Source organism: Melozone crissalis, unplaced genomic scaffold, assembly GCF_028551555.1.
Source record: "Melozone crissalis strain CALT ecotype California unplaced genomic scaffold, PUWL_Pcris_2 ptg000107l_1, whole genome shotgun sequence".
NCBI classification, from domain to species: Eukaryota; Metazoa; Chordata; class Aves; order Passeriformes; family Passerellidae; genus Melozone; species Melozone crissalis.
Genome location: NW_026535884.1, coordinates 4373781 through 4398612, shown reverse-complemented (window position 1 = coordinate 4398612; position 24832 = coordinate 4373781). Strand labels below are relative to the sequence as shown.

The window sequence follows — 24832 nt, the reverse complement described above, 5'->3', positions numbered from 1 at the left end:
AACCCAAAAAACCCCAGCACAGGTAATTTTGGGTTATTAAACACCCATATCTGATGCAGTGACCCATGTGGAGATGGGACAGGAAAACAAACTCTGCAAACCTCATCACAAGTGCTGCTCCAACACCCATCCCCTTGCAGAATTCCTGTTTTAACTATAAAACAGCCCCAAACCACCCCAGCACAGGAAATTTTGGGTTATTAAAGATTCCCAGCCCCAAATGTGATGCCGTGACCCATTTGGAGAGAGGCCAGGAAGGCTCTGAGCTGGCACAGGGCTGAGTTTCACCACAGAGCACAGAGCACAGCCAAGCCCAGGAGTGCAGAGGCTTCACTGAGGGCTTCACTCAAACCTCAGCAGCTGCCAAGAACTTTTATAAAATACTGAAATTATGATCATTATTATCACAATTAATTATTTGTATGAATTGTTGTGTTCATCCCAATTAATATTATACTTGTTATTAAATATCAGTTATTGTAATTTAAATTATTTATAACTTCTACAATTTTATAAAAAATATTCTATAGTTTTATTATATATTTATTATATTTTTCTATTACTATAATTCTAACATATATTAATATATAATAGATATAACATCTATTTTATATATTAATATATTTATTATATATTATATATGAAACAAATTTAATAATAGTGAAAAATTATATATATTATATATTTAGATAATATATAGCAATATATTTATATATTATAAATTTATATACTGTATATTTATATTATATATTGAATAATATATAAATTATATATCATACATATAAATTATAGAAATTAAAATAATTTAAAATTAAAATATTTTTATATATTATATGTATTTATACATTATATATCACAATTAATTATTGTGATTAATTGTAATAATAATCACTATTATTGTGATCCCACCCAATCACAAATTTAAATTATTTCTATTGTCAGGAGTTTGCCCCCAATTCCCTAAATCCAGTTGAAGCCTCACAGTCTCATTCTCACTCAAATATTCCATATTTTACCCCAAAAAGAAGAGCCACAATTCCTCAGTTTCTATTCTGAAACCAGACAAACTTAAAGGTTTTTTCATTTTTATTTGACGCTTCCAACTTTATAGCTAATAATATACAGATATTCAGTTTTTCCATTGTTCCATTCACTTTCTCACGGAGTTCAGCCATTCTGTCACATTGAAATAAAATAAAATAAAAAAAAAAAAGCACAACTGAAATATAATAAATCAAATAAATCCAAAGGCTGGAAAAATACATTATAAACTTATATTCAAGAAACATTCTCTTTATAATTAAAAACCTACTTGTAATAATTAAAGTAGGATTTAAAGAAAAAACTTGATTTGAATTTTTAAATAGGTGGCTTTTGTGTATACTTTTAATTTTATATGTACAAGCCCAACCAGTATCTCTGCCTACCTGTGACAGAATACCTGAAAAAAAAACCAAAAAAAAGACACTGAAAAGGAGTTTTTAAACAAACAAACAAACAAAAAAAGGTCAATATTCATTTTCCAAAATACAGTATAATCAGAACTTGAAACACATGCTCCCCTCATCTGGGTTAAGGCCTAAGAGACAGAGGTGCTTTAATAAAAGCAGACAGTATGAAGAAAAGTCCTTCCACTTTTCTCTTCAAATTCCTGTAACAGCTCATCTATTTCATTCTCCATGTCTTCTGTGTGCTGGATCTGCAGGAGAAAAAAAGTCTGAGCAAGCAAAATCCAAGGGTTGGATGGCTACAAAACTCCAATAATTCCATTTTTGGGTTTGCTGGGAAATCTCACTGGGCAGGCTGCACCCAATGGGCTTTACTGAACTTTACTGAGATCCCAGAATTCCCAAATTTCTGATTTTGTTGAGATTCCCAAAGGCACAGATACTTGGATTTTATTGATCATTCCCAAAGGCACAGAAATTCTGATTTTACTGAGATTCCCAAAGGCACAGAGATCCTGGTTTTTATTGAGATTCCCAAAGGCACAGATATTCTGATTTTATTGATCATTCCCAAATGATCAGACATTCTGTTTTTATAGAAGATATTCTGGTTTTATAGAACAGATATTCTGATTTTATTGAGATTCCCAAAGGCACAGATATTCTATTTTTATTGATCATTCCCAAAGGCACAGATATTCTGGTTTTATTGATCATTCCAAATGATCAAACATTCTGTTTTTATTGAACAGATATTCAGTTTCTACTGATCATTCCCAAAGGCACAGATATTCTGATTTTACTGAGATTCCCAAGGACAGATATTCTGATTTTATTGATCATTCCCAAAGGCACCAATATTCAGTTTCTATTGATCATTCCCAAAGATTCTGATATTCTGATTTTACTGAGATTCCCAAAGGCTCTGATATTCTGATTTTACTGAGATTCCCAAATGACCAGACATGTTTTTCAGGTTTTTCAGGTGAATATTACTGTCCACTCTACAGCTGTCCAGTCTCTGAATGGAATGAGAATTTTACTGAGCAGCAGTGAAGTCCTGAAGTCTGGAAACCCCACAAGCACAAGCCAGGAGAATGTGGAAATTTGCATTTTGACATGGATTTTACAAACGACTGCAAAATGCAAGGGTTTTCTGGAGCAGCAAGAAAAGGAAATTCATGGCAGCCCCAAGATTGGAGTCAGATTCATCATTTCCACAATCTCCTGGTTTGTATCTGAGAACCCTACAAATCCAAGCCAGGAGAATGTGGAAATTCACATTTTAATGTGGATTTGAATGGATTAACTGCAAATGCAGGGGTTTTGTGGAGCAGCAAGCACAGGCAATGGCAGCCCCAGGATTGGAGTCAGATTCATCACTCCTGCCTTTGTTTGGGAAGCCCACAAACACAAGCCAGGAGAATGTGGAAATTCACATTTTGACATGGATTTGAATGGAATAACTGGAAAATGCAGGGGTTTTGTGGAGCAGTAAGAAAAGGCAATGGCAGCCCCAGGATTGGAGTCAGATTCATCATTCCTCCCTTCATCAGGGAACCCCACAAATCCAAGCCAGGAGAATGTGGAAATTCACATTTTAACGTGGATTTTAATGGAATAACTGCAAATGCAGGGGTTTTCTGGAGCAGTAAGAAAAGGCAATTAATGGCAGCTCCAGGATTGGAATCAGCTTCATCATTCCTCCCTTCATCAGGGAATTCCACAAACGCAAGCCAGGAGAATGTGGAAATTCACATTTTAACGTGGATTTTATTGGAATAACTGCAAATGCAGGGGTTTTGTGGAGCAGCAAGCCCAGGCCATCCATGGCAGCCCCAGACTGGTGATTTTGCTGTACTCACACACTGGCAGAGCTCACAGATGAGGAAAGCCCCCAGCGTGGCCTCCTCGTGGTTGTCCTGGATGTCCACGTTGATGACGTGCACGGGCTGACACGTCTCCTGCTCCCTGGAGTTTAAATCTGGATAAAACAAAGCACAGCAGCAAAAACTGGGGTGAAATGGGGTCATACCTTACACAAAAAAGTAACAGGATTTTTAAAGATACATAGGTGTTGTGACATTTAAATATTCCGAAGTATTTTTTATAACTTACTGCATATTTTCTCAATAATAAATTAATAATTAATAATTAATTATTATTTTAATATTATATATTACATATTTATTCAATATATTTGTATAAATATTCGAATTAATTTTAATCATATATTATTTTATTATTATTTTATTTTATAAAAATAAAATAATCTTAAGTTAGAAACATATATTTTTGATATCTATTTTAAAACATATATTTTATAATATACCTTAATGTACTATACTTTATGCTATATTCTATATTATACTTTATATATTATAATTTATATTATATTATATATTGTATTTTATATATTATATTCTATATCACAGTTATATTATATTTCATATATTATAGTATATATTATATGTTGTATTATATTTTACATATATATTATACTACTTTACATATATTTTATATATTATATATAATATATTATATATTATATATTATACATTATACATTATATATTATATATTATATTATATTTTAATATAAAATGTATTTTATATATTATTGCCTTAATAATCCCTTTTATTTCAAAAAACAAGAGGTGGATTTTGACAACATAGGAGTTTGTGATTTTTTACACATCTTTGGGGGGTCACTCCCCACGTGTCCAGCACTGCAATAATTAAACCCTCTCGTTAACATTAATTAATTGCTGTCTGTGCTTCACTCCACTGCCCAGGAGGTGTTTAATGGGATGAACTGGTTGGGAATCCTGCAGGGAACGCAGCTCACATTTGTTTTTCCATCAGCTCATCCCCAATTTGTTCAGTTTTTGAGATCCACGAGCATTTCCAAACCAAACGTGGAATTCCAGCACCTTTTGGGGACGGGTGCTCCCCTCTGTGAATAAATCTCCACCAAGAACTGCAGCTCCTGGAGGTTCACAGATTTTATCGAGGGAAAAAACCCCAAAATTAATTTGATTTATCAGTTTAATCTCCTTACCTTCTACTACTTGATCATAGACTCTTTCTTCACACGTTAGGATCAAATCAAAAACGTCTTTGCAGTTCTGGAATCTTTCTGGTCGTGGCTTGATTCTCTTATTTCTGTCCAACATGTGTAAAATTCCATTCTGTGTGTATCTGAAGTTGCTTGAGTTAAGTATCTTTACTTGAAGGAAAGTCATGGTTTGGAGCAAATGAGCACCACAAGGTCAATTATTAATTTATAAATGAATAATTTTAAATAATATTTTGAAATATTTATTTCAAATAAAATATTTTGTTTGCAAACCTAAAAATCAGTGACCACTAAAGAAATTCCTAAGGTGTGACTTCCATCTTGCAGCTGCTTTTTACAGCTTTAAAAGGCTCTCAGAATTTTGCTTGGGAAATTATTTTTATATCCATAAATATGTGACCCCCCAACCTTTTTTTCTAAGAAATTTAAGACTTTTTAAAAAAAATTTCTGTGCTGTTTTGTGAGCAGGATGTCCTACATCCCTCCTCACTCTTCAAAGGCCACCCCGAGGTGTTTCAGGCACAAAGCCCTACCTGGAAATGTGAATTTCTGCAACTGAAACTCCAAAGGAAGCCAAAGCAAGCACAGAATCACATCCCACAAAAATATCCTGAGCTGCATAAATGGGGAGGAATGAAGAAAAACAGATTTTGTGCCTGTCAGAGCCTCATCACTGTGTGAAAGGAATCTGTGATGCTGCTTGGAGCTAAATTTATGCTGCTGCTGTCACCTTGAGGCTCTGATTTTACATCCCGGAGCCCTTTTTTCAGGCAGGGCTCTCTGATCCCACCGTTTTCCACCTTTGTGGGATTGCACTTCCATTGGGAGCACTCCAGGCTTGACTGTCACATAAATCTGCTGGCTGGAGTGAAACCAAACAGCTCTGAAGGGAAAGTTTGAGGGGAAAATTTGGAATACCAGGAAAATTTGGATTGAGAAAGCCTGGAAGGGGATGCAGCTCTGCCTGACTTATTCTTCTTTTTCAGCTGTATTTTTAACCATCTGAGATTATTTTTACAACGTAACAGTAAAGATAACAGCCTGTAATTTCTTGAGATAATTCTGAGAATAAAACAATTCCCAGTATTTGCAGCAATATGTAAGAGGTCATCAGGGATTATTTCCTTGCTGAAAAAGTGACAGACAGGTATTTCTTTTCAGAAAACATTCCTACTATTTTTGTGACAAAGAATTTCCTGCCTTCCTTTTATCAGGAGCTCAAATTCTGCTGCCCAGATGTGCACCTGTGTGCTCAGAGCTCCTGTCCAAGCAAACACCCTCCAAAGCTCTCAAATCCTTCAAATGTTTAATTTCTATTCAAATTTTCTACCTACAAGAGTCTACTTCATGTTGGAAATAGATTCCTCTGTGTGTCTGCCTCACTGCACTTTAGCTCTGTGCAATTTCAATTTTACACCACAAACTGAGTGCTGGGATGTTCATCACAATTAAATCTTGACAATTAGCCTGACCTCTGGAAATCAGGAAAATTTGGATTGAGAAAGCCTGGAAGGGGATGCAGCTCTGCCTGACTTTATATTCTTCTTTTTCAGCTGTATTTTTAACCATCTGAGATTATTTTTACCAATGTAACAGTAAAGATAACAGCCTGTAATTTCTTGAGATAATTCTGAGAATAAAACAATTCCCAGTATTTGTGAAAAAAACAATTTCCAGTATTTGTAGCAATGTGTAAGAGTGATCTGGGCTTCAGTTCCTCTGTGTGTCTGCCTCACTGCACTTCAGCTCTGTGTAATTTCAATTTTGCACCACAAACTGAGTGCTGGGATGTTTATCACAATTAAATCTTGTCAATTAGCTGATTTCTGCTGCATTGCTTTTCTCCACATCATTCCCAAGCTTTTTTTACTCTTTTTTTCCTTATTTTCTTAAGGAATTGTCCTTTACAGCCCAAAGCAGGAACTGCACACCAGCACCCCTGGGAATTTTCCTGGGCTTTGTCATGTTTGGGAAAAGAAAATAAAATAAAAACCACTTGGATGGAGCCATGTCAGACTCCTGGTTATTTGCAGAGCAGGAAAATGACAGAATTTCCCAAATCCCATCTCCAGAATATCTGCCACTTCCCCAAGATGCCAACATCTGCCTGCTCAGTTGGGAGGGGAGCCCTCCCTGTGCTCTGCACTCATTTTTACATCACTGCAGCTCAAAAGGGGGGAAAAAATAAAATCCACAACATCCCACACACTTCTTTGGGTTCTCTTTTTTCCCTTTCTAGGATAAAATGTTGCTGGCATCTGTCCCCTCGCTCTCCTGAGTGAGCCTGGAGACAGAATTACGCACATTCCCAAACCCACACAAGATTTCTGTTCCCAGCCCAGCTCTCTGCTGCCAACTTCCAGCTATTTTTCAGTTTTTAGTTTTTATTTTTTTCCAAGGGTCCATCTGCCTATAAAAGGAGACTGAGAGAAGCAGGGAAGATTTATGGATTTCCTATTTGGTTGCCTGGGATCTTTTTTACCTGGAAAAAGCCAGGAAGGGGGTGGGCACATTACTGATGTGCAGGAAGGCTCTGCACATTCTTATTATTCCAAGGAATTTCTTTTTATTAAATTTATTATTTATTATTTATTATTTATTAAATTAGCAATAAATTTATTTATTTATTATTCTAAAATGTGTTATCAATTAAATTTATTATTTATTAAATCTATTATTCTAAGGAATAATAAATAATCCAATTTTTTGCTCTTTGGGAGCTCAGGTAAATGCAAATACAATTTATGAATAGTTTCCACACCACTGGCAGGTGTTGGGTCACTTAAGTCAGGCTCTGCTTTGCTCCCAACAGATTTTAATTCCATTCTCCCTGTCCTGTGCATCCCTGCTCTCTTTTCAGGACCGAATTTCCCCTGATTTTCTGGGCTTTCCCCTGATTTTCTGTGCATTTTGTAGCCCTGCCATGCTGAGGACACCAGAACTTGCCCACATTTCCCTTCACCTACTGCAAACTCTTGGCAGAGTAAATCCACCACATTTTTACAGAGTCCAATTCAGATTTCACCTTTAATTTCACCTATAAACAGGCCCAGAGTGTGATGGAATTTAGACAGAAGACTCAGCAGTGGAAAGGTTTGATATAAAAAGGAGATGTTGCAGCACAAAATTGGGTTTTTCCAACAGGCACAGCATTGTTGTTCATTCTCATGGAGAATTTTTGTTAGTGATCGTGCATTCTCTCCTTTGAGTTAAGGTTATCCCATACTAGTGGTGAAGATTTATTAAAAAAAATTAAAATGTGTTTAGCTAAATCCCTAAAGTTTTCACTGCTTTTGCTGCCCAAATTTAAAATTCCTGTCATGGAACCAGAAATGCATTTTACCATCCAATGGATGGGTCCCTGCTCCAGACATGTGGGTAAACATCCCTCCCTCACCCCTCCAAATTTATAATTATTTGTCACTGACCCAAAAATCACTTTTAGCCATGAGCACCCAGCTAGAGATGGCCAAGAGATTCAATTCTCTATCCTGTATGATAAAAGAAAAATGATCTTACTGATCCAGGTATTTCCTTTTAACTCCCATGTGAGGCTGAAGCTCAGAAGTGATTTGAGCTGGAAGTGTTGGGGCACAGAAATTAATTCTATTAATTAATTAATAGATTAATCTATTAATTCTATAGATTTAAAACTCCCATCCCCTGAAGGTCCAAGGGCTCTGGGTGAAGCTCTGGGCATCCTGGTCTGTGCCAGCTGTTCCTGCCATGCACAGGGGTGGAATGGGATGTTTAAGGTTCCTTCCAACCCAGAACATTCCTGGAAATATAAAAGACAATTTATTAAACCTAACTGGGCAAATGATACTTGCTAAAATGTACACACCCATTTTAGGGGAAAAAAATAATCTTTAAAGTAATGGCTGGCACCCAAAGCTTCTACATCTTCAAATAAATCTGATTATTTCCTCAAACATTGCATTTCTTCTTTGGGAAAAGCAGAGCAGAGCAGAGTGCTTCTCACCAGAGCACGAGTCTCTTTTCCCTATTATCCTTATTTATTTTTTAGTATCTGCATTATAAACAGAAAACCCTTGTGTTAAACTTTGTCTAGAACTTGGTATTTCCTTAAGTGAAATGTGTGAGGGGGGTGAGGCTGCCCAAGCATCTTCCACCTTCAGAACCAGCTCCTTTTGGAGGGAATGAAGGCCTGGAATGGGCACAGGCACCACAATTCCACTTTCCAGGCACAGTGGGTATGGCTGCAGTGCTGCCTTCACTCCACACCCAGGAACACACTGCCTGGGCTTGGGAATGGAAACTGGGCAGTGTGGAACACACCAGAGAAAATTCACAAGTCTTTTGTTGGTCCTTCAATTAATAAAGTCTTAGTGCTGAACCATTCTATTGGATTCAAATGGAAACAGAGCAGAAATCAGGAAAAAATTCCTAATATAATGCCTGTCCTTTGGAGTGGAAGCTGGACAGTTTAGAACAAACCAGAGATTGTTCACAAGTCTTTTGCTGGTCCCTAACTTGATAAAGTCTTAAAGCTGAACCATTGTATTGGATTCAAGCAGAAACAGAGCAGGGTAAGGTGGGATATTAAGAAAAAATTCCTAATTCAATGCCTGCCCTTTGGAACTGAAACTGGGTATTTAGAATAAATCAGAGATTGTTCATAAGTCTTTTGCTGGTCCCTGACTTGATAAAGTCTTAATGCTGAACCATTCTATTGGATTCAAATGGAAAAAGAGCAGGGTAAGGTGGGATATTAGGAAAAAAATTCCTAATGCAATGCTTGTCCTTTGGAATGGAAACTGCAGTTTAGAATAAACCACAGATTTGCACAAGTCTTCTGCTGTTCTTAAACTTGATAAAGTCTTAAGCTGAACCATTCTATTGGATTCAAATGGAAACAGAGCAAGATAAGATGGGATATTAAGAAAAAATTCCTAATACAATGCCTGTCCTTTGGAATTGAAACTGAGCAGTTTAGAACAAATCAGAGATTGTTCACAACTTCTGTTGGTCCCTAAATTAATAAAGTCTTAAGTTGAATCATTCTACTGGATTCAAGTAGAAACAGAGCAGGGTAAAGTGGGATATTAAGAAAAAATTCCTAATACAATGCCTGTCCTTTGGAATTGAAGCTGGGTAGTTTAGAACAAACCAGAGATTGTTCACAAGTCTTTTGCTGGTCCTTGACTTGATAAACTCTTAATGCTGAACCATTCTATTGGATTCAAATGCAAACAGAGCAGGGTGAGGGGGGATATTAGGAAAAGTTCCTCCCTGTGAGGGTGGGGAGGCCCTGCTCAGGGTGCCCAGAGAAGCTGTGGCTGCCCTGGAGCTGTTCCAGGCCAGGCTGGATGGAGCATGGAACAACCTGGCACAGTGGAAGATGTCCCTGTCCATGGCACAGGATCAGCTTTAAGGTCCCTTCCAACCCAAACCAGTGTGGGATTCTAAAACAAGCCATCCAAAAGGATCAGGAAGATGCCAAGCTGGGCTCCAGGACATTTCTGCACCATTTGTGCCTGCATGAATGAGCTGCACAAATCCTGCATTGCTTTTCCTAGTGAAGGACAAGCACCCAGCACTGTAATCCATGAGCTGCAAGGAGAAATCCAACTGTTCCAAGAGCTGCTCCAAATATAAATCACCATAAATATAAATAACCACAAATATAAATAACCACGTGGCAGCCCAGCCCAAAGCTGAGGGGTCTGTCCCACACATCAGTGAAGGCAGAAAATACCTTGAGTTTAGCCCTGAGCTCAAATGCCAGACAAGAATTGATCAGTGCTGAAGAATTGATCAGTGCTGAAGAACTGATCAGTGCTGAAGAACTGATCAGTGCTGAAGAATTTATTTGGGGTGAGAATGGACAGGTCCAGCTGCCAGAGGGAAAAGAGAGGAGTAATGGCCGAGACAGGGACAAAGAGTGGAGAAGGGATGTCACAGATGCACTGGAGGGTGACAAGATGACTGGAGGATGTGGCACTGTGTCTGTGCCATCAAACAGCTGAGCCTGCACCTCATCCAAGTGGAAATTCAAGAGGAGTTTGCTTTGGATTGCTGGAATCCAGTGTTTGGTCACCTGGCAGTGACAGGGAGATGTCACTGCTGCATTCAAGAGTTTGGTTTGGATTGCTGGGATCCAGAGTTTGATACCTGGCAGTGACAGGGAGATGTCACTGCTGCAGCAGGTGAGGGAAGGGCTCAGGGCTCACACAGGACCTGGGGCTGCTCCCTCAGCTCTGGGAAGCTGGGCCAGGATCCAGAGAGGAGCAGCAGATGCAGGACTGGGAGGGAGGAAGTGTTTTGAGGAGAAATCTGAGGGAAAGGATGGATGAAACTGCCCCAGCATTTCCAAACTGTCCCTGGTGCTGCCACCCCTGTGCTGGGAAACTCAGAATTTCCAGTTCCAGCTGAAGGTACCTCAGAGAGAGCAAAGCACAAACCTTAAATCGATTAAAAACCATTTAATTGAGCACATTTGGGAAACTTGAGAGTACAATGAAGAGCCAGCAGGGCCACTTGGCACAGGAGGCTGCAGAGAATGCAGCACGCTGGCTGAGGTGTGCAGGGAACATTCCTGCCTGCAATCAATGGCAGTTTAAGGAATTACACTGGAAATGAAAATGGGAATTGGTTTGGAATAAAGAAAAGAGAAGTATAAGCATCCCTAATGCTGGCACAGAAGTTTTGTGTTCATGGGAGGGAACTTCAAGGCAAGAAGCACCGACTGTCACCTCACTCCCCTCCCTCAAACTGGGATGAAAGTGCCAAAGAATGAAATCACTGCAGCTCTGAATGGATTTTACAAAAATCATCAGCCTCAGACTGGATCAGAATTCCTCAGAGCACATCTGGGACTCACCTTGGATAAGGAATAAACCTTTCAGAGCACCCAGAACAGCCAGGATGGCAGAGGGTGTTTCATGTTGTTGAAAAGCATTTGCTGTTAGATCTGAGTCTGGAGTTTCTGCCATGTCCCATAGCTCAAACAGTATTTAAATAATAAATATCCAGCTCATATATTTTTAATATTTTGATGTATTTCCTTTTTAATGTGAATGAAGCCAAGATTAAAGGCAGTGTGATCAGAAGGCAGATGAAGAAGTGCTGAAAATTTGTTGCCTTTGAAAGGACCAAGATTTTGTGAAGCATTTTACAACCCTTCATGGAGAAAAAGGGATTGGGATGCAGCATGTTGATTTGCAGAAATGTGCCTCTCAGAAGCCTGTTAAATCCAGTTTAAACACTTCTTTCCACCCTCATCCCTTCTCTCTATTTCCAGGAGCACTGAAGAGCTTTGTAAGACATGGTGAGAAAGAAAATGAGACTTGTACTGCTCTGTTTTTGGAAGAAGTTTTGCCACTGACACCCAGGCCATGATTTCTTAGTCCTTGCAAGGTTAGGCTTCAAAAAAAAAAAAAAAGAAAATACCCAAATTCAACCAAAAAAAAATTAGAAAAAAATCCCTCAACAGATCTAAATGAAACATTCCAAAGTGGCTTCCAGAGACAGCCCCCAGGAGAGAGGCTGACAAGTGCTCATCAGTTCAAACCCATGAAGAAAAAGCAGATGAAAATGTCAGATATAAAGACATGCATGAAGAGCTTACCTGAAGCAGAATTTAGGTCAGTTACTCCTCAAGACTGAGCTACACATAAAATATCACATGGGCATCCAAGTTCAACAGGAGCTCAGAGTTAAAGCCAGATCCCAGCACCAAGATCAGCACAACTTTTTGGGGTTTTTTTGGCAGAAAAGAATCAATGTCTTCAAGGGAGAGGCACAGAGTTCTTCTTCATTTCTGGAATTTTCCTCCTAACTGAAGCAGCTTTAGGGACTTCTTCAGGACATGTTTTCCACCCTCCCCAAAATTTTATAACCTCATGGAGCTAAGGAGCTAAAACAGGAATCCTGTCTGAAGTCAGGGAGGACAAATTAAGAGAGGAGGTAAAAAATGTCAGGAGCAGAGTAGGAGGCCAAGATTGCAGGGTAAGTGCAGGCTGCCTAGAAATCCTAATTAAAAATTCCCCAATCTGTGAAAATCATCTTTAATGGGAGGGTCACAGACACAGCAGTGCTGAGGAAAGAAACCAGCCATGGAGTTCCTCACATTGCTAAAGAACCCAGGAGCAATTCCTGCAGAATTTTGGCCAAATTTCCACTTGAACAGCTCCTATCCCTGGGCACAACATCAACTGCTGATGAAGATTTAAACTGAGTTTCAATTTAAACTGTTTAGCAAGTTTCACTCTTGACTAGTTTCTGCCTTCACTTGAAGGCAAAGCTCAGCAGCAATTTTTGCTCTATTTTTGCTTCAGCTTTAAGGTCACCACCACAGAATTAGAATTAAGTCCTCAAACCCCTTCAGAGAATTTTAAGGGGCAAACAATGGTAAGGACAAATAATCCTGATGTGGGGAAGGTGGGTTACATATGCAAATACAAGGTGGTGGATGGGAACGACAAACCGTCAAACCAGGAGCAGAATTCTCTATTTTTGTCCTAGAAATAACAGAGGAATGTTTTAAAAAGCAACATTCAGAAAGTTAAATGGTTTTGGGGCAGTCCTCAACTGGGGCTCAGGGAATTGAAATTCTACATACAAGGTGGTGGATGAGAACTACAGACCATGGCTGTGCCTCCCTCAAACCAGGAGCAGAATTCTCTATTGTTGTCCTAGAAATAACAGAGGAATGTTTTAAAAAGCAATATTCAGAACATTGTTAAATGGTTTTGGGGCAGTCCTTGATTTGGGCTCAGAGAATTTAAATTCTACATACAAGGTGGTGGATGAGAACTACAAACCCCCAAACCAGGAGCAGAATTCTCTATTGTCCTAGAAATAACAGATGAATGTTTTAAAAAGCAATATTCAGAACATTGTTAAATGGTTTTGGGGCAGTCCTTGATTTGGGCTCAGAGAATTTAAATTCTACATACAAGGTGGTGGATGAGAACTACAAACCCCCAAACCAGGAGCAGAATTCTCTATTGTCCTAGAAATAACAGATGAATGTTTTAAAAAGCAACATCCAGAACATTGTTAAATGGTTTTGGGGCAGTCCTCAACTGGGGCTCAGGGAATTTAAATGTTACATACAAGGTGGTGGATGAGAACTACAGACCCTCAAACCAGGAGCAGAATTCTCTATTTTTGTCCTAGAAATAACAGATGAATGTTTTAAAAACCAACATTCAGAGAGTTGCTAAATGGTTTTGGGGCAGTCCTCGACTGGGGCTCAGGGAATTTCAATGCTACATTCTAAACACTCAATGGGAAACGCTGACACTTATTTTAACTCCAAGTTTTAACTGCCACATCTTAAAATGCTTTGAAGTGCTTCCATTTTAGATCTACTGTAACCACCTACTCAACTGAATCTGTATTCCTGGCTCCATTAATCCCCTATTCCTGGGCTGTGAAATTCAACATATGCCTTCAAGGTATGAGAGCCTGTGCTCTAATTTCACTAATTAACTGCAATGAAGGTGCTTTTAATGTCTGCAGAGTGGGTTTTTAATTGTTCCCCCTCCTCAAAGTGAACAGTAGAGGTTCAGTGATCTCTTCTCTCTAACCTTGTTCTGGGTGAGGTCCAGCAGCTCATTTTTGGTTGGAGCTTTCTGCAGCTGGGGTTGTTTATTTGGGCAGAGGATGTTCCCTCACAGCCACAGTGGCACTGAGCAAGGAGAGCACTCAGACCTCAGGTGTGCCCTCACTGGGACATGGAACAAGCTCAGGTGTGCCCTCACTGGGACATGGGAACAAGCTCAGGTGTGCCCACACTGGGATATAGGAACAAGCTCAGGTGTCCCCTCACTGGGATATAGGAACAAGCTCAGGTGTCCCCTCACTGGGATATGGAACAAGCTCAGGTGTCCCCTCACTGGGACATGGAACAAGCTCAGGTGTCCCCTCACTGGGACATGGGAACAAGCTCAGGTGTCCCCTCACTGGGATATGGAACAAGCTCAGGTGTCCCCTCACTGGGACATGGGAACAAGCTCAGGTGTGCCCACACTGGGACATGGAAAAGGCTCAGGTGTCCCCTCACTGGGACATGGGAACAAGCTCAGGTGTGCCCACACTGGGACATGGAAAAGGCTCAGGTGTCCCCTCACTGGGATTTGGGAACAAGCTCAGGTGTCCCCTCACTGGGATTTGGGAACAAGCTCAGGTGTGCCCTCACTGGGACATGGAACAAGCTCAGGTGTCCCCTCACTGGGACATGGAACAAGCTCAGGTGTCCCCTCACTGGGATTTGGGAAAAGGCTCAGGTGTTCCCTCACTGGGATATGGAACAAGCTCAGGTGTGCCCTCAATGGGACATGGAACAAGCTCAGGTGTCCCCTCACTGGGATATAGGAACAAGCTCAGGTGTCCCCTCAATGGGACATGGAACAAGCTCAGGTGTGCCCTCACTGGGACATGGAAAAGGCTCAGGTGTGCCCTCACTGGGACATGGAAAAGGCTCAGGTGTCCCCTCACTGGGATATGGAACAAGCTCAGGTGTGCTCTCACTGGGACATGGAAAAGGCTCAGGTGTCCCCTCACTGGGACATGGAACAAGCTCAGGTGTGCTCTCACTGGGACATGGAAAAGGCTCAGGTGTGCCCTCACTGGGATATGGAACAAGCTCAGGTGTCCCCTCACTGGGACATGGAAAAGGCTCAGGTGTCCCCTCACTGGGACATGGAACAAGCTCAGGTGTTCCCTCACTGGGACATGGGAACAAGCTCAGGTGTGCCCACACTGGGATATAGGAACAAGCTCAGGTGTCCCCTCACTGGGACATGGAAAAGGCTCAGGTGTGCCCTCACTGGGATATGGAACAAGCTCAGGTGTCTCCTCACTGGGATTTGGGAAAAGGCTCAGGTGTCCCCTCACTGGGACATGGAAAAGGCTCAGGTGTCTCCTCACTGGGATTTGGGAAAAGGCTCAGGTGTGCCCTCACTGGGATATGGAACAAGCTCAGGTGTCCCCTCACTGGGATATGGGAACAAGCAGAGTGTTGGCAGCAAGACTCAAAATTTCAGAGTACAGATGATGAAAGCAAGGCTGGGAAACAGAATAATCAGCTCAATCATATGGAACCCCCCTCCTTTTGTACCCCCATCCCAACCACACTCCCAGCCCACAGGTAATTCCCAGCCCCTCTCTGAAGTTATGCTCACCCAACACAAAAATCTACTTCACAACTCGCTGATGAGAGCAGGTCTGGTTTTGGTTAAAATCTTTACCCTCAAAACCCACTTCTGGAAATGGAGCTGCTTTCTGTGCTGCCAGTCTTCATCTGAAAACCTTAAATTATCTGAGAATCAAAAAAGCAAAGTCACAGAGGCATTTGCTGGTGCCCTATTTCCCTTGCAGTGGCTTTTGTTTAAAGCTCCTTTATCCTGAGAAAAGGTTTAACTGTTACTGCAAATATATCTGGGGAACACAGCAAGGCATGGAGCAGAACCACAGTGGTGACTCCAAATCCTGCTGAGAGGGGGGAACAGGTTGGCTTCCTGTTGTTTTGGTTTTTCTCAAGTGCTGCATATTCAGCACAGCAGCAGTGAAGAATTCAAAAAGGAAATCTCAAGTCCTTGGTGCTTGTTAAAATTAATTCTCAGTTCGAGGGATTTTCTTTTAAGCAGTTCTTTTAATCAGGACATGGATATGGCATACCTCATTAAGATGGGTTTGCAAGATTTTCCTTTTCTCTATAGGCAGAGGGATAAAAAAAATCAAATAAAAAATATCAAATAAACCAGCACATCACATGTGATATATTAAGACTACAACCTACATTTTGAACTTTTAAAAAAAAAGGATCCTTGTTGAAAAAACATCTAGAATGAGTTCCCCAAGTTCTGTTTGTGGGTTTTCTTATTAAAAAAAATCAACTTTAAAGACAGGTACTTTAAAATAATGCAGCTGGGACATTTTTAGCAGTGTGCCTAACCCTGATCACCTTTGCTCTCCAGGATTAAATGTCACTGGGCCCTCCTCTGGCCATTCTTTATAACCAACTACAGAGTTATGTTCCCTCAGTGCACAGAGCAAATCACATATCACAAAATCCTCAGTGAGAAGGGTGAGCTCTTTAATGAAAGGCATCCTCTCTCCCAGAGAAATATTCTGTAAGCCTTACCTGGCACTTTGTCTGAGCTAAATACAACATTAAAGTCGAGGTGGTCGCTCTTCCCACATCCAACCTCGGGACAGTCCTTGCACTGAGCAGGATCCACAGTGCAGGGGAGGCAATGCACAATCTGAGGGTACTGATGTGTTCACTCAAGAGCTAAACATGGTAACACACTACAAAAGAGCATTTGGGATGTGTGTAACAATTTACAAGGGAGCATTAGAGGCCCACTGTTAAAAAAAAAAAAACCTCCTATAAACTTAAAATCATTTAAAGTTCTGCAGCCAAGCAACTCTAAGAGATTCTTAATGGCAAATAATGAATTACACCTTTCAAGGATGAAGCACAGTGGATTTTTTAAAGAGGCCATGCCACAGGGATACAGTTCTTTGTCTTTCCTAAGCAGATCATTGTACATCTGATCATAAGTTGTTTTGAAGTCATAAACATTGGGCTTGTCCGGGGCTGGTCCTGGCAGTTTCACGTGAGTCCCTGTGCCAAAGGATCGCACGCTGAACCCTCGTTTGCTGAAAGACACAAGGAGGGGGAGGAGACAATGAGACTGCATGCAATTGGAAATTAAAGTGCTGAAGAACATGAAAATGAATTTTAAAAACACCTTTTAAAAGCACCTCTTAGCCAGCAGCATTTGAGCAGCCAAACTGCCTGAAGTTCCCAATGTGTATTTTTATTTTCCTTGCAGTCACAATCTAAACTCACACACATTTCAAGGGAAGCACCTCTATCTGACAGCAATTTTCTTACAATTATGGCACAGAGCTATTTGTAAATGTCATTTCTGCTTTCCTTTTGTGCTTTCTTTTTGTGTTTTCCTTTTGTGCTTCCTTCTGCATCCTGCATTTGCCCCAAACCCCTTCTGCACTCATGACAACACAAAGATGGTTTTCTCTTGATACAAATAAATAACTGCACTGCTCATCAATACTGAAGTGTCCTGCTGAGACTCCTGGCCTGACTGAATTATTCTTCTCACTTTGTTGCCCAAAGTGCAATTTAATTAGCTCAGGACAAACATTTGTGTGCCTGCCCAAATCCATGCAGCGCAATCACCTTTACATGATGTTGTGCTGGCTGCTCTCTGAAACTCTTGGCTAAACCAGAAATTACTTCATTCCATTCTTCTGAACAACTACTTGTTTATTATTTAAAAAGAGGCAGGAACCTGCTTGTCTTTAGGAGCAATGCCAAAATCTTCTTGCTGATTAACAGAAATACTCAAACCTCAATACCTCCTTCAGTAATATTAAAAAATATGGCAGTCTATTAAATAATGGGACAAAAAAGAGATTTTCTGGTGGTCTAATGGACAAAGGTAAATTAGTGTTGTTACTTAAAGTATTTAAAAAATAGTATATAAAAAATATAAAGTATTTTAAAAATAGAGTATTTAAAAATACAGCAATCTGTGGGATAATGGGACAAAACAGAGATTTTCTGGTGGTCTAAAGGATACAGAGACATGGTAAAATAGTGTTGTTATTTAAAGTATTTAGAAATAGTATTATATAAAGTATATAAAAAATATAAAGTATTTTAAAAATACAGCAATCTGTGGAATAATGGGACGAAAAAGAGATTTTCTGGTGGTCTAATGGGCAAAGTGACAAGGTAAATTAGTGTTGTTATTTAAAGTATTTTAAAAATAGCATTATATAAAGTATATAAAAATAAAAAGTATTTAAAAAATACAGCAATCTACGGAATAATGGGACAAAAAAGAGATTTTCTGGTGGTCTAAAGGACACAGTGACATGGTAAATTAGTGCTGCTATCACCATTTCGGTCTGTAATGGCAACAGAACTCAAAACAGCCAGAGCAGGAGTTAATCTGTTTTTTTAAGGACTCAATTTCAGCCTGAATGATTTTAGCAGAGAGTGAACGGAGTGAGCAATGTTAGAACAAAAATCAGGTGAACACCCCCACAGCCCCAGAAGAACCCCAAATCTGCAGGGTTTTCCTGCTTCCCCCTGAGGGGAGTGAGCAGACAGGACCCAGTGCCAGAGCCGGCCCCAGGCTTGCACCTCAGTATCAAACTACAAATTTTAACATCAATATGAGAATTAAGTTTTTGCTACAGAGGTTGCAATATTTTAATTTCCCTGCCACTAAGACCTCACGTTCATACTTTTTAATTTCCTAAAAGTTAGTTTTCTACAACAAGGGATATGTGGCAGCAGTGCGTATCAGCATTTTAGAAATCCAGGGAAATTCAGAAAGCACTAACCCCAAATTCTCTGTTTGCCTTCAAAGGTGTCCCCAGAGTGACCCCAAACCCTTCTGGGCACAGGCTGGGATCTCCTCCTGCCCCAGCCTCAACCACAGCTCTGAAACCACCAACCCCTCATTCCTGCAGCTCCTCCTCCAGGCACACAGCCCCCCTTCCCTTTTCTGTTCCCCACACTTTTATTTATAGGTGCCTATTTCTGTAAACACACAAGATACACGAGGGTTTTTGCTTCTTTCTGCAGGACTGGTGACTGAGAAGGGATACAAGTGGAAAAAAGTGCAATTTTCTGTCCCTCCCAGCCCTCCATCACATGGAACTGGTGCAGTTATGAGTCACTGTACATTTATTTTCCCTGCAATACTTGAAGATTCAAGTTTTGATTCTGCTGGATGTGGAGAGAGACATAATATGTACAGAAGAAATTGCAGTGCTAAAAAATTCATGTTTCAATTTGATCTTTTCTTCTATGGCTTCATTTTCTTTCTCTTTGGAACAGCTCTGCTTGGATCACACACATTAAACCTTCACCTCTAATTGCTGTAAAGTCCCTGAAGTTTGCATAAAACAAATGTGAAATTTTTGACATTCAACACATCAAAAATATGTGCTTCCAAGGCCCATGGTCCATTTAAAAATACTTTCCTGAATAGCTGGAATATGAGTTCCTCACATGGAATTTCATGTTTTGTACCTTGGTGAGTGGTGGTGTCAATTTTTACACAATTTATGCCCCAGGTACAATAAAATATTCTAAAAACATTTCTTGCAACAACTGGGGCACAGGAAAGGGAAAATACCTGCAGAAAGCCATTAGTCAGGAGCTTTTATTAAATATTATTCAGCTTTTACTAAATAGCTGGACACATCCAGTGTAGTGAATCATCAGGTGTTTGTGGAAATGAAAAATGTGAAAATGAACAATTCCTACAAGACAATGGCTTTGGTTTTGACCTGGTAAAATTACCCAGAAAATGGGGGAAAAATGAGCTTGGGCACAAAAAATAAAGTTTAATAAGACAGACTAACAGACTGTCTTCTGAAAATGTGGAGCTTAAACTTTCCAGGTTAATAATGACCTTACTTCAGGGAGTTGTTTCTGTTAATGCTATTAAGGCTGATGTGGATAAACTCCAATTTAAGGACAGAGTGGGTCAGTGCCCAGATCTCAGCCCTCAGTCCACCCAAGAACCCCTGAGCATTTCCCCCAAAGATCTCAGAGCTCACTGAGAATAATTCTGAAATCAAAAACCAACTTGGACTGCACTGACTGGGACCACTGGAAATTATTATAATAATTTGTGCAGCTTCAGACATGAACTTATGTCCACACCTCTCTTTTATTTCACTGTTATTTGTGGATCTCACACATTCTTAATAAATAGAATTTAATTCAATCTTCTTTTCAGTTTATTGTATGTTCCTTTCCAATGGCTGCAGGAAATATTGTTAAATATTAAAGCAAATGTAATAAATCCTGCAGTGCCACTGCACTCAGAGTGGGGAAGGATTTCAGGGCACAAATTATTAATTTTAAAATTAAAATTATTAATTTTACCACATCCCTTTCCACAAGAGGTAGCAGGAAAATAACCAGCAACCCCTGTAGGCTACTTAAAAAATATCTAATGCCACAAAATCAATATAAAAAACCACCCCCAAACCAAGCAGGACTAAAGCACTGTTCATTCTGAATACTAACAACTTGTAATTTGCATTATCACTACTAAGATGGCAAATGAAAAGTGTGCTTTAATACAAAAATGTGAAAATATCTCCTTCTTGGGGTGGGGGGGTTATTAATTTAGGATTTCTTCCACTAGGCAATACAGATGTCAGTATTTCCCTGCATTTTGGTGCTGACAGGAGAGAAGCTGTGAGTAAAACTCCTGGAAACAGCTCTGGTGCAATTTAAGTTCTCTTGCACCTCAATATCAAACTACAAATTTTAACATCAATATGAGAATTAAGTTTTTGCTACAGAGGTTGCAATATTTTAATTTCCCTGCCACTAAGACCTCATGTTCATACTTTTTATTTTCCTAAAAGTTAGTTTTCTACAACAAGGGATACGTGGCAGAAGAGTGTATCAGCATTTTAGAACTTTTTATGGCCACTAAGTGACACAGAGAACCTGAACTCAGTGACTCCCTTCCAAAGCCATCAGGGTACAACCAAACAAACAGAAATGTGGAAATTGCTGAATTAAAAAGTTTGGCTGTAAGAGATTTACCCTTCTGTGTTCCTCCTCTGAGGGAGAGCCATGGCCTGAGTCTGCATGACAAAATATAAAATAAAAGATGAATTCGTGCTGGTTTTGGCTGGGGTAGGGTTAATTCTGTCCCAGCAGCTGTGCTGTGGAGCTGTGTTTGCAACAGAGAATGTTTTTGTTATTGCTGTGCATGGCTCACAGCAGCCAGGCCTGCTCTGCCTCTCACCTCACCCCACCCCGGCAGAAAATCAAATAATGCAGGGTGAGCAAAACCTGACCCAGGGCGGGGCACACAGCACTGACAGCTCCAGGGAGGGGCCGTGGTTTCTGACTGCTCCTCCTGCTCCCTCGGCTTCCTCCGCCCTGTGCTGATGGCTCTGACTCTAGCAACCAACTCCAGACAGCCCTTCAGGCTCATTTCTGCTGCAAAATTGGAACAAAGTGTTTAGAACTTGGTTAATTACAAAATACGCAAGCACACGCCGGACCCCAGGCTTTGCTCTCCAGCAGCACACAGAATTTGTGTCTTTGAAAGTCTTGCTATCCACTAACAAAATACCTTAAAATTTTGTAATTTTGTAATTCCTCAGCTTCTTCTGCTGGAAAATTGGAACAAAGTGTTTAAAACCTGGTTAATTACAAAATATTCAAGAACAGGCTGGATGCTGGACCCCAGACTTTGTTTTCCAGCAGCACACAGAATTTGTGTTGTTTTAAAGTCTTGTCATCCACTAACAAAATACCTTAAAATTTCATAATTCCTCAGCTTCTTCCTCTTTTAATCATGTGTTTTTTTCCAACTGCATTGCAACACACTGCCCTGAAGGGGTGAGGCAGCCTGGCTTGGAGCCAACACAACATTTTCCTCAAGTTTACTGCAAACTGGCTGTTATTTCCTTTGCTTTGCCATTTATGCTACTGCTGCTGTAACTACAAAAGGTGTTGATAAAATGAAACGTTTTCTAAGTAAGGTTTTGTTGTTTAAAATTCCAATCTCGAGGGAGAACAGACTTTTAAAAATCACCCTGCCACGTTTGGCAAGCACAAGTCACACAGGAAGTGATTTATTTCTGCAAAACCACGGGGGAAGGAAAGGGCCAGACATCAGAAGTAAATTTAACTTGGTCCTAAACACTCAGCTTTCAATTCCAACTCAGTCCCAGCATTATTAGAGGAAAAACAATGTCCTGTTTTCACAGATAACATCCGATGCCAAGAGTGAGCGTGAAGTGCATGAAATGCTGTCACAGTAAGATGGCTGCCACACCAAATGCTTCTATTATTTATTCCTTTCAAAGCTTTTATTTTTATTTGCATGTAGCACACAGCTTACACACAGTTGTTTCGCTTACTATGCCATCAACGTGTGTTTCTAATGTGAATGCTTTTTTTTGCATAACTTTAATAATGAAATAAACATCCTTATCATGTTCCTGCAGGGCAAAGGGAAGATTTAGGGACACGATTTCAGGCAGATTCAGGTCTCTCCTGTCCATCTGTCTGTCCCAAGCCTCCCATCTCACCTCTGCAGCCAAGCTGAGAGCCCTGGGAGTGCTAAACAGATTAACACACATAATCTCAAAGACATTTAGCACTCTGAACCGAATGTTCTGGTTCTCCTGTGGGAGGAAAAGGTTCCCTTTCAGGGCACAGAGTGGCTCAGTTTTCACAGAATGTTAAAGGGTGGGAATGGACTTTAAATCCAACCCATGGGCAGGGACACCTTCCACCATCCCAGGATGCTCCAAGCCCCATCTAACCTTGCCTTGGACACTTGCAGGGATGGGACAGCCACAATCTCCCTGGGCCAGCGTCTCACCACACTAAAAAAAAAATTATTCCTTACATCTAACCTAAATTTCCTCTCTTTCACTCTGTACCTATTACATCTTTGCCTATCACTTCGGCTCTTGACGAAGAGTCCCTGTCCGGCTTCCCTGTGGGCCTCTTTCAGATGAACTCAAGAATTTAAAAAAAAAAAAAAAAAGGGGGGGAACCCCAGGAAAAAAGGAACATTTAAGTCTGCACACGCACACGGCGAGACACAGGCGCGGCTCCACCCAAGTGCCCGGCCCGTGTTCCCGCACTGAGGCCACAGCTCCGTCAGGGAGGGCCGGGACCCCACCGCGGCCTGGAGCGGGGCGCGGAGCAGGCGAGGTAAAAACGGGGTAAAAAGCGGATAAAAGGGGGGTGGAAAAGGGCGTACAAAGCGGGTGGCAGCGAGGTGAAAAGCGGGTACAAACGGGATGAAGGCAGGGTGAAGGCAAAGTGCTGCCCCGCAACCACGGGCCTGCCGGGCCGGGCCGGGCGCGGGCCCCACAGCACGGCCCCATCCCTCCGCGCCTCCCTGACAGCGGAGCGCCGGCCGCACGGAGGGTGAGGCGGGCAGCAGCGGTTACCTGAGGATGTTGTGCGCCTCCATGCTGCGGTTCTGGTTGCTGGAGCACACCACGGCCACGCGGAGCGGCGCGGACGGCATGGCGGGCACGGCGCTGGGGCTGCCCGCGCCTCCCTCCCTCCCGGCCGCCGCTCCACAAAATGGCGGCGGCAGCGCGGCGGGCGGGGACGGGACGTGTCAGCAGGGCCCCGGCGCGGCCAACCGCGGCACGGCGCGGGGGAGGCGGAGCGGCCGCGGCCGCCGGCAGGGGAGTGCCGGGAGAAGGGAGCGGAGGGTGCTGGGCGAGGGCGAGCGAAGTGCGAGCTGCCGGCGAGCTGTGGGAAGCGTTGGGCGCAGCGTGGAGGGAGAGCGTTGTGCCGCCTCACCCCCGAGGGCGATAAATAACATATTTAAAAATGATATTTTTATAGATGTGATATCGATATATAGATAATGATGTATTTATAAGGTGTTGGTGCTCAGAGGAGGAGGAGGAGCGTGAGGGCTTGTTCAGCCTGGAGGCGGCTGGCCTCATTGCAATGTTCAACTTCGTGAGGGGAAGAGGAGGGACAGGCACTGATCTCTGTGGGGACCAGGGATGGGACCCCAGGACTGGCTGGAGCTGTGTAGATGCGTTATCGATATAAAGATATAGATAATGATGTATTTATAAGGTGTTGGTGCTCAGAGGAGGAGGAGCGTGAGGGCTTGTTCAGCCTCATTGCAATGTACAACTTCGTGAGGGGAAGAGCAGGGACAGACACTGAACTCTGTGGGGACCAGCGACAGGACCCCGGGAATGGCTGGAGCTGTGTTAAGAGAGGTTTAGGTTGGATTTTGGGAAATGTTCTTCCCTCAGAGGGTTCTGGCTCCTCAGGGAATGGTCCCAGCCCCAAGAGCTCCAGGAGGGTTTGGATGCCGCTCTCAGGGATGCACAGGGTGGGATTTTGGGGTGTCTGGGCAGGGTGAGGGGCTTGGACTCTGATCTTTGTGGGTTTCTTCTAGCTTGGGATGTTCCATGGTTGTAAAGCTTCTCCTTCACCTCATCCAGGGAAGGGAACGGGGCTGGGGAAGTGTTTGGAACCCCAGGAGAGGCTGAGGGAGCTGGAAAGGGGCTCAGCCTGGAGAAAAGGAGGCTCAGGGGGGACCTTGTGGTTCTGCAGAATTCCTGACATGGGGGGACAGTGAGGGGATCGGCATTTCTGACATGAGGGGACAGCCAGAGGGGGATTGGGATTTCTGACATGAGGGGATCGGGATTCCTGACATGAGGGGACAGTGAGGGGGATCAGGATTTCTGACATGAGAGGATCGGCATTCCTGACATGAGGGGGACAGCCAGAGGCGATCAGGATTTCTGAC

At 41.6% G+C, this 24832-nt stretch overlaps 1 protein-coding gene across 1 annotated transcript; it reads right to left on the bottom strand.

Annotated features, from left to right (window-relative positions):
• Positions 1-1068: 1068 nt before the first annotated feature.
• On the bottom strand, positions 1069-23636 carry SSU72 (SSU72 homolog, RNA polymerase II CTD phosphatase). The gene is made up of 5 exons (XM_054292173.1): positions 23493-23636; positions 17019-17162; positions 4509-4648; positions 3314-3432; positions 1069-1699 (listed from the first exon to the last, which is right to left on the bottom strand). The coding sequence occupies exons 1-5, from the start codon at positions 23570-23572 to the stop codon at positions 1598-1600; spliced, it is 585 nt and encodes a 194-aa protein (XP_054148148.1). The 5' UTR covers positions 23573-23636; the 3' UTR covers positions 1069-1597.
• Positions 23637-24832: the final 1196 nt, after the last annotated feature.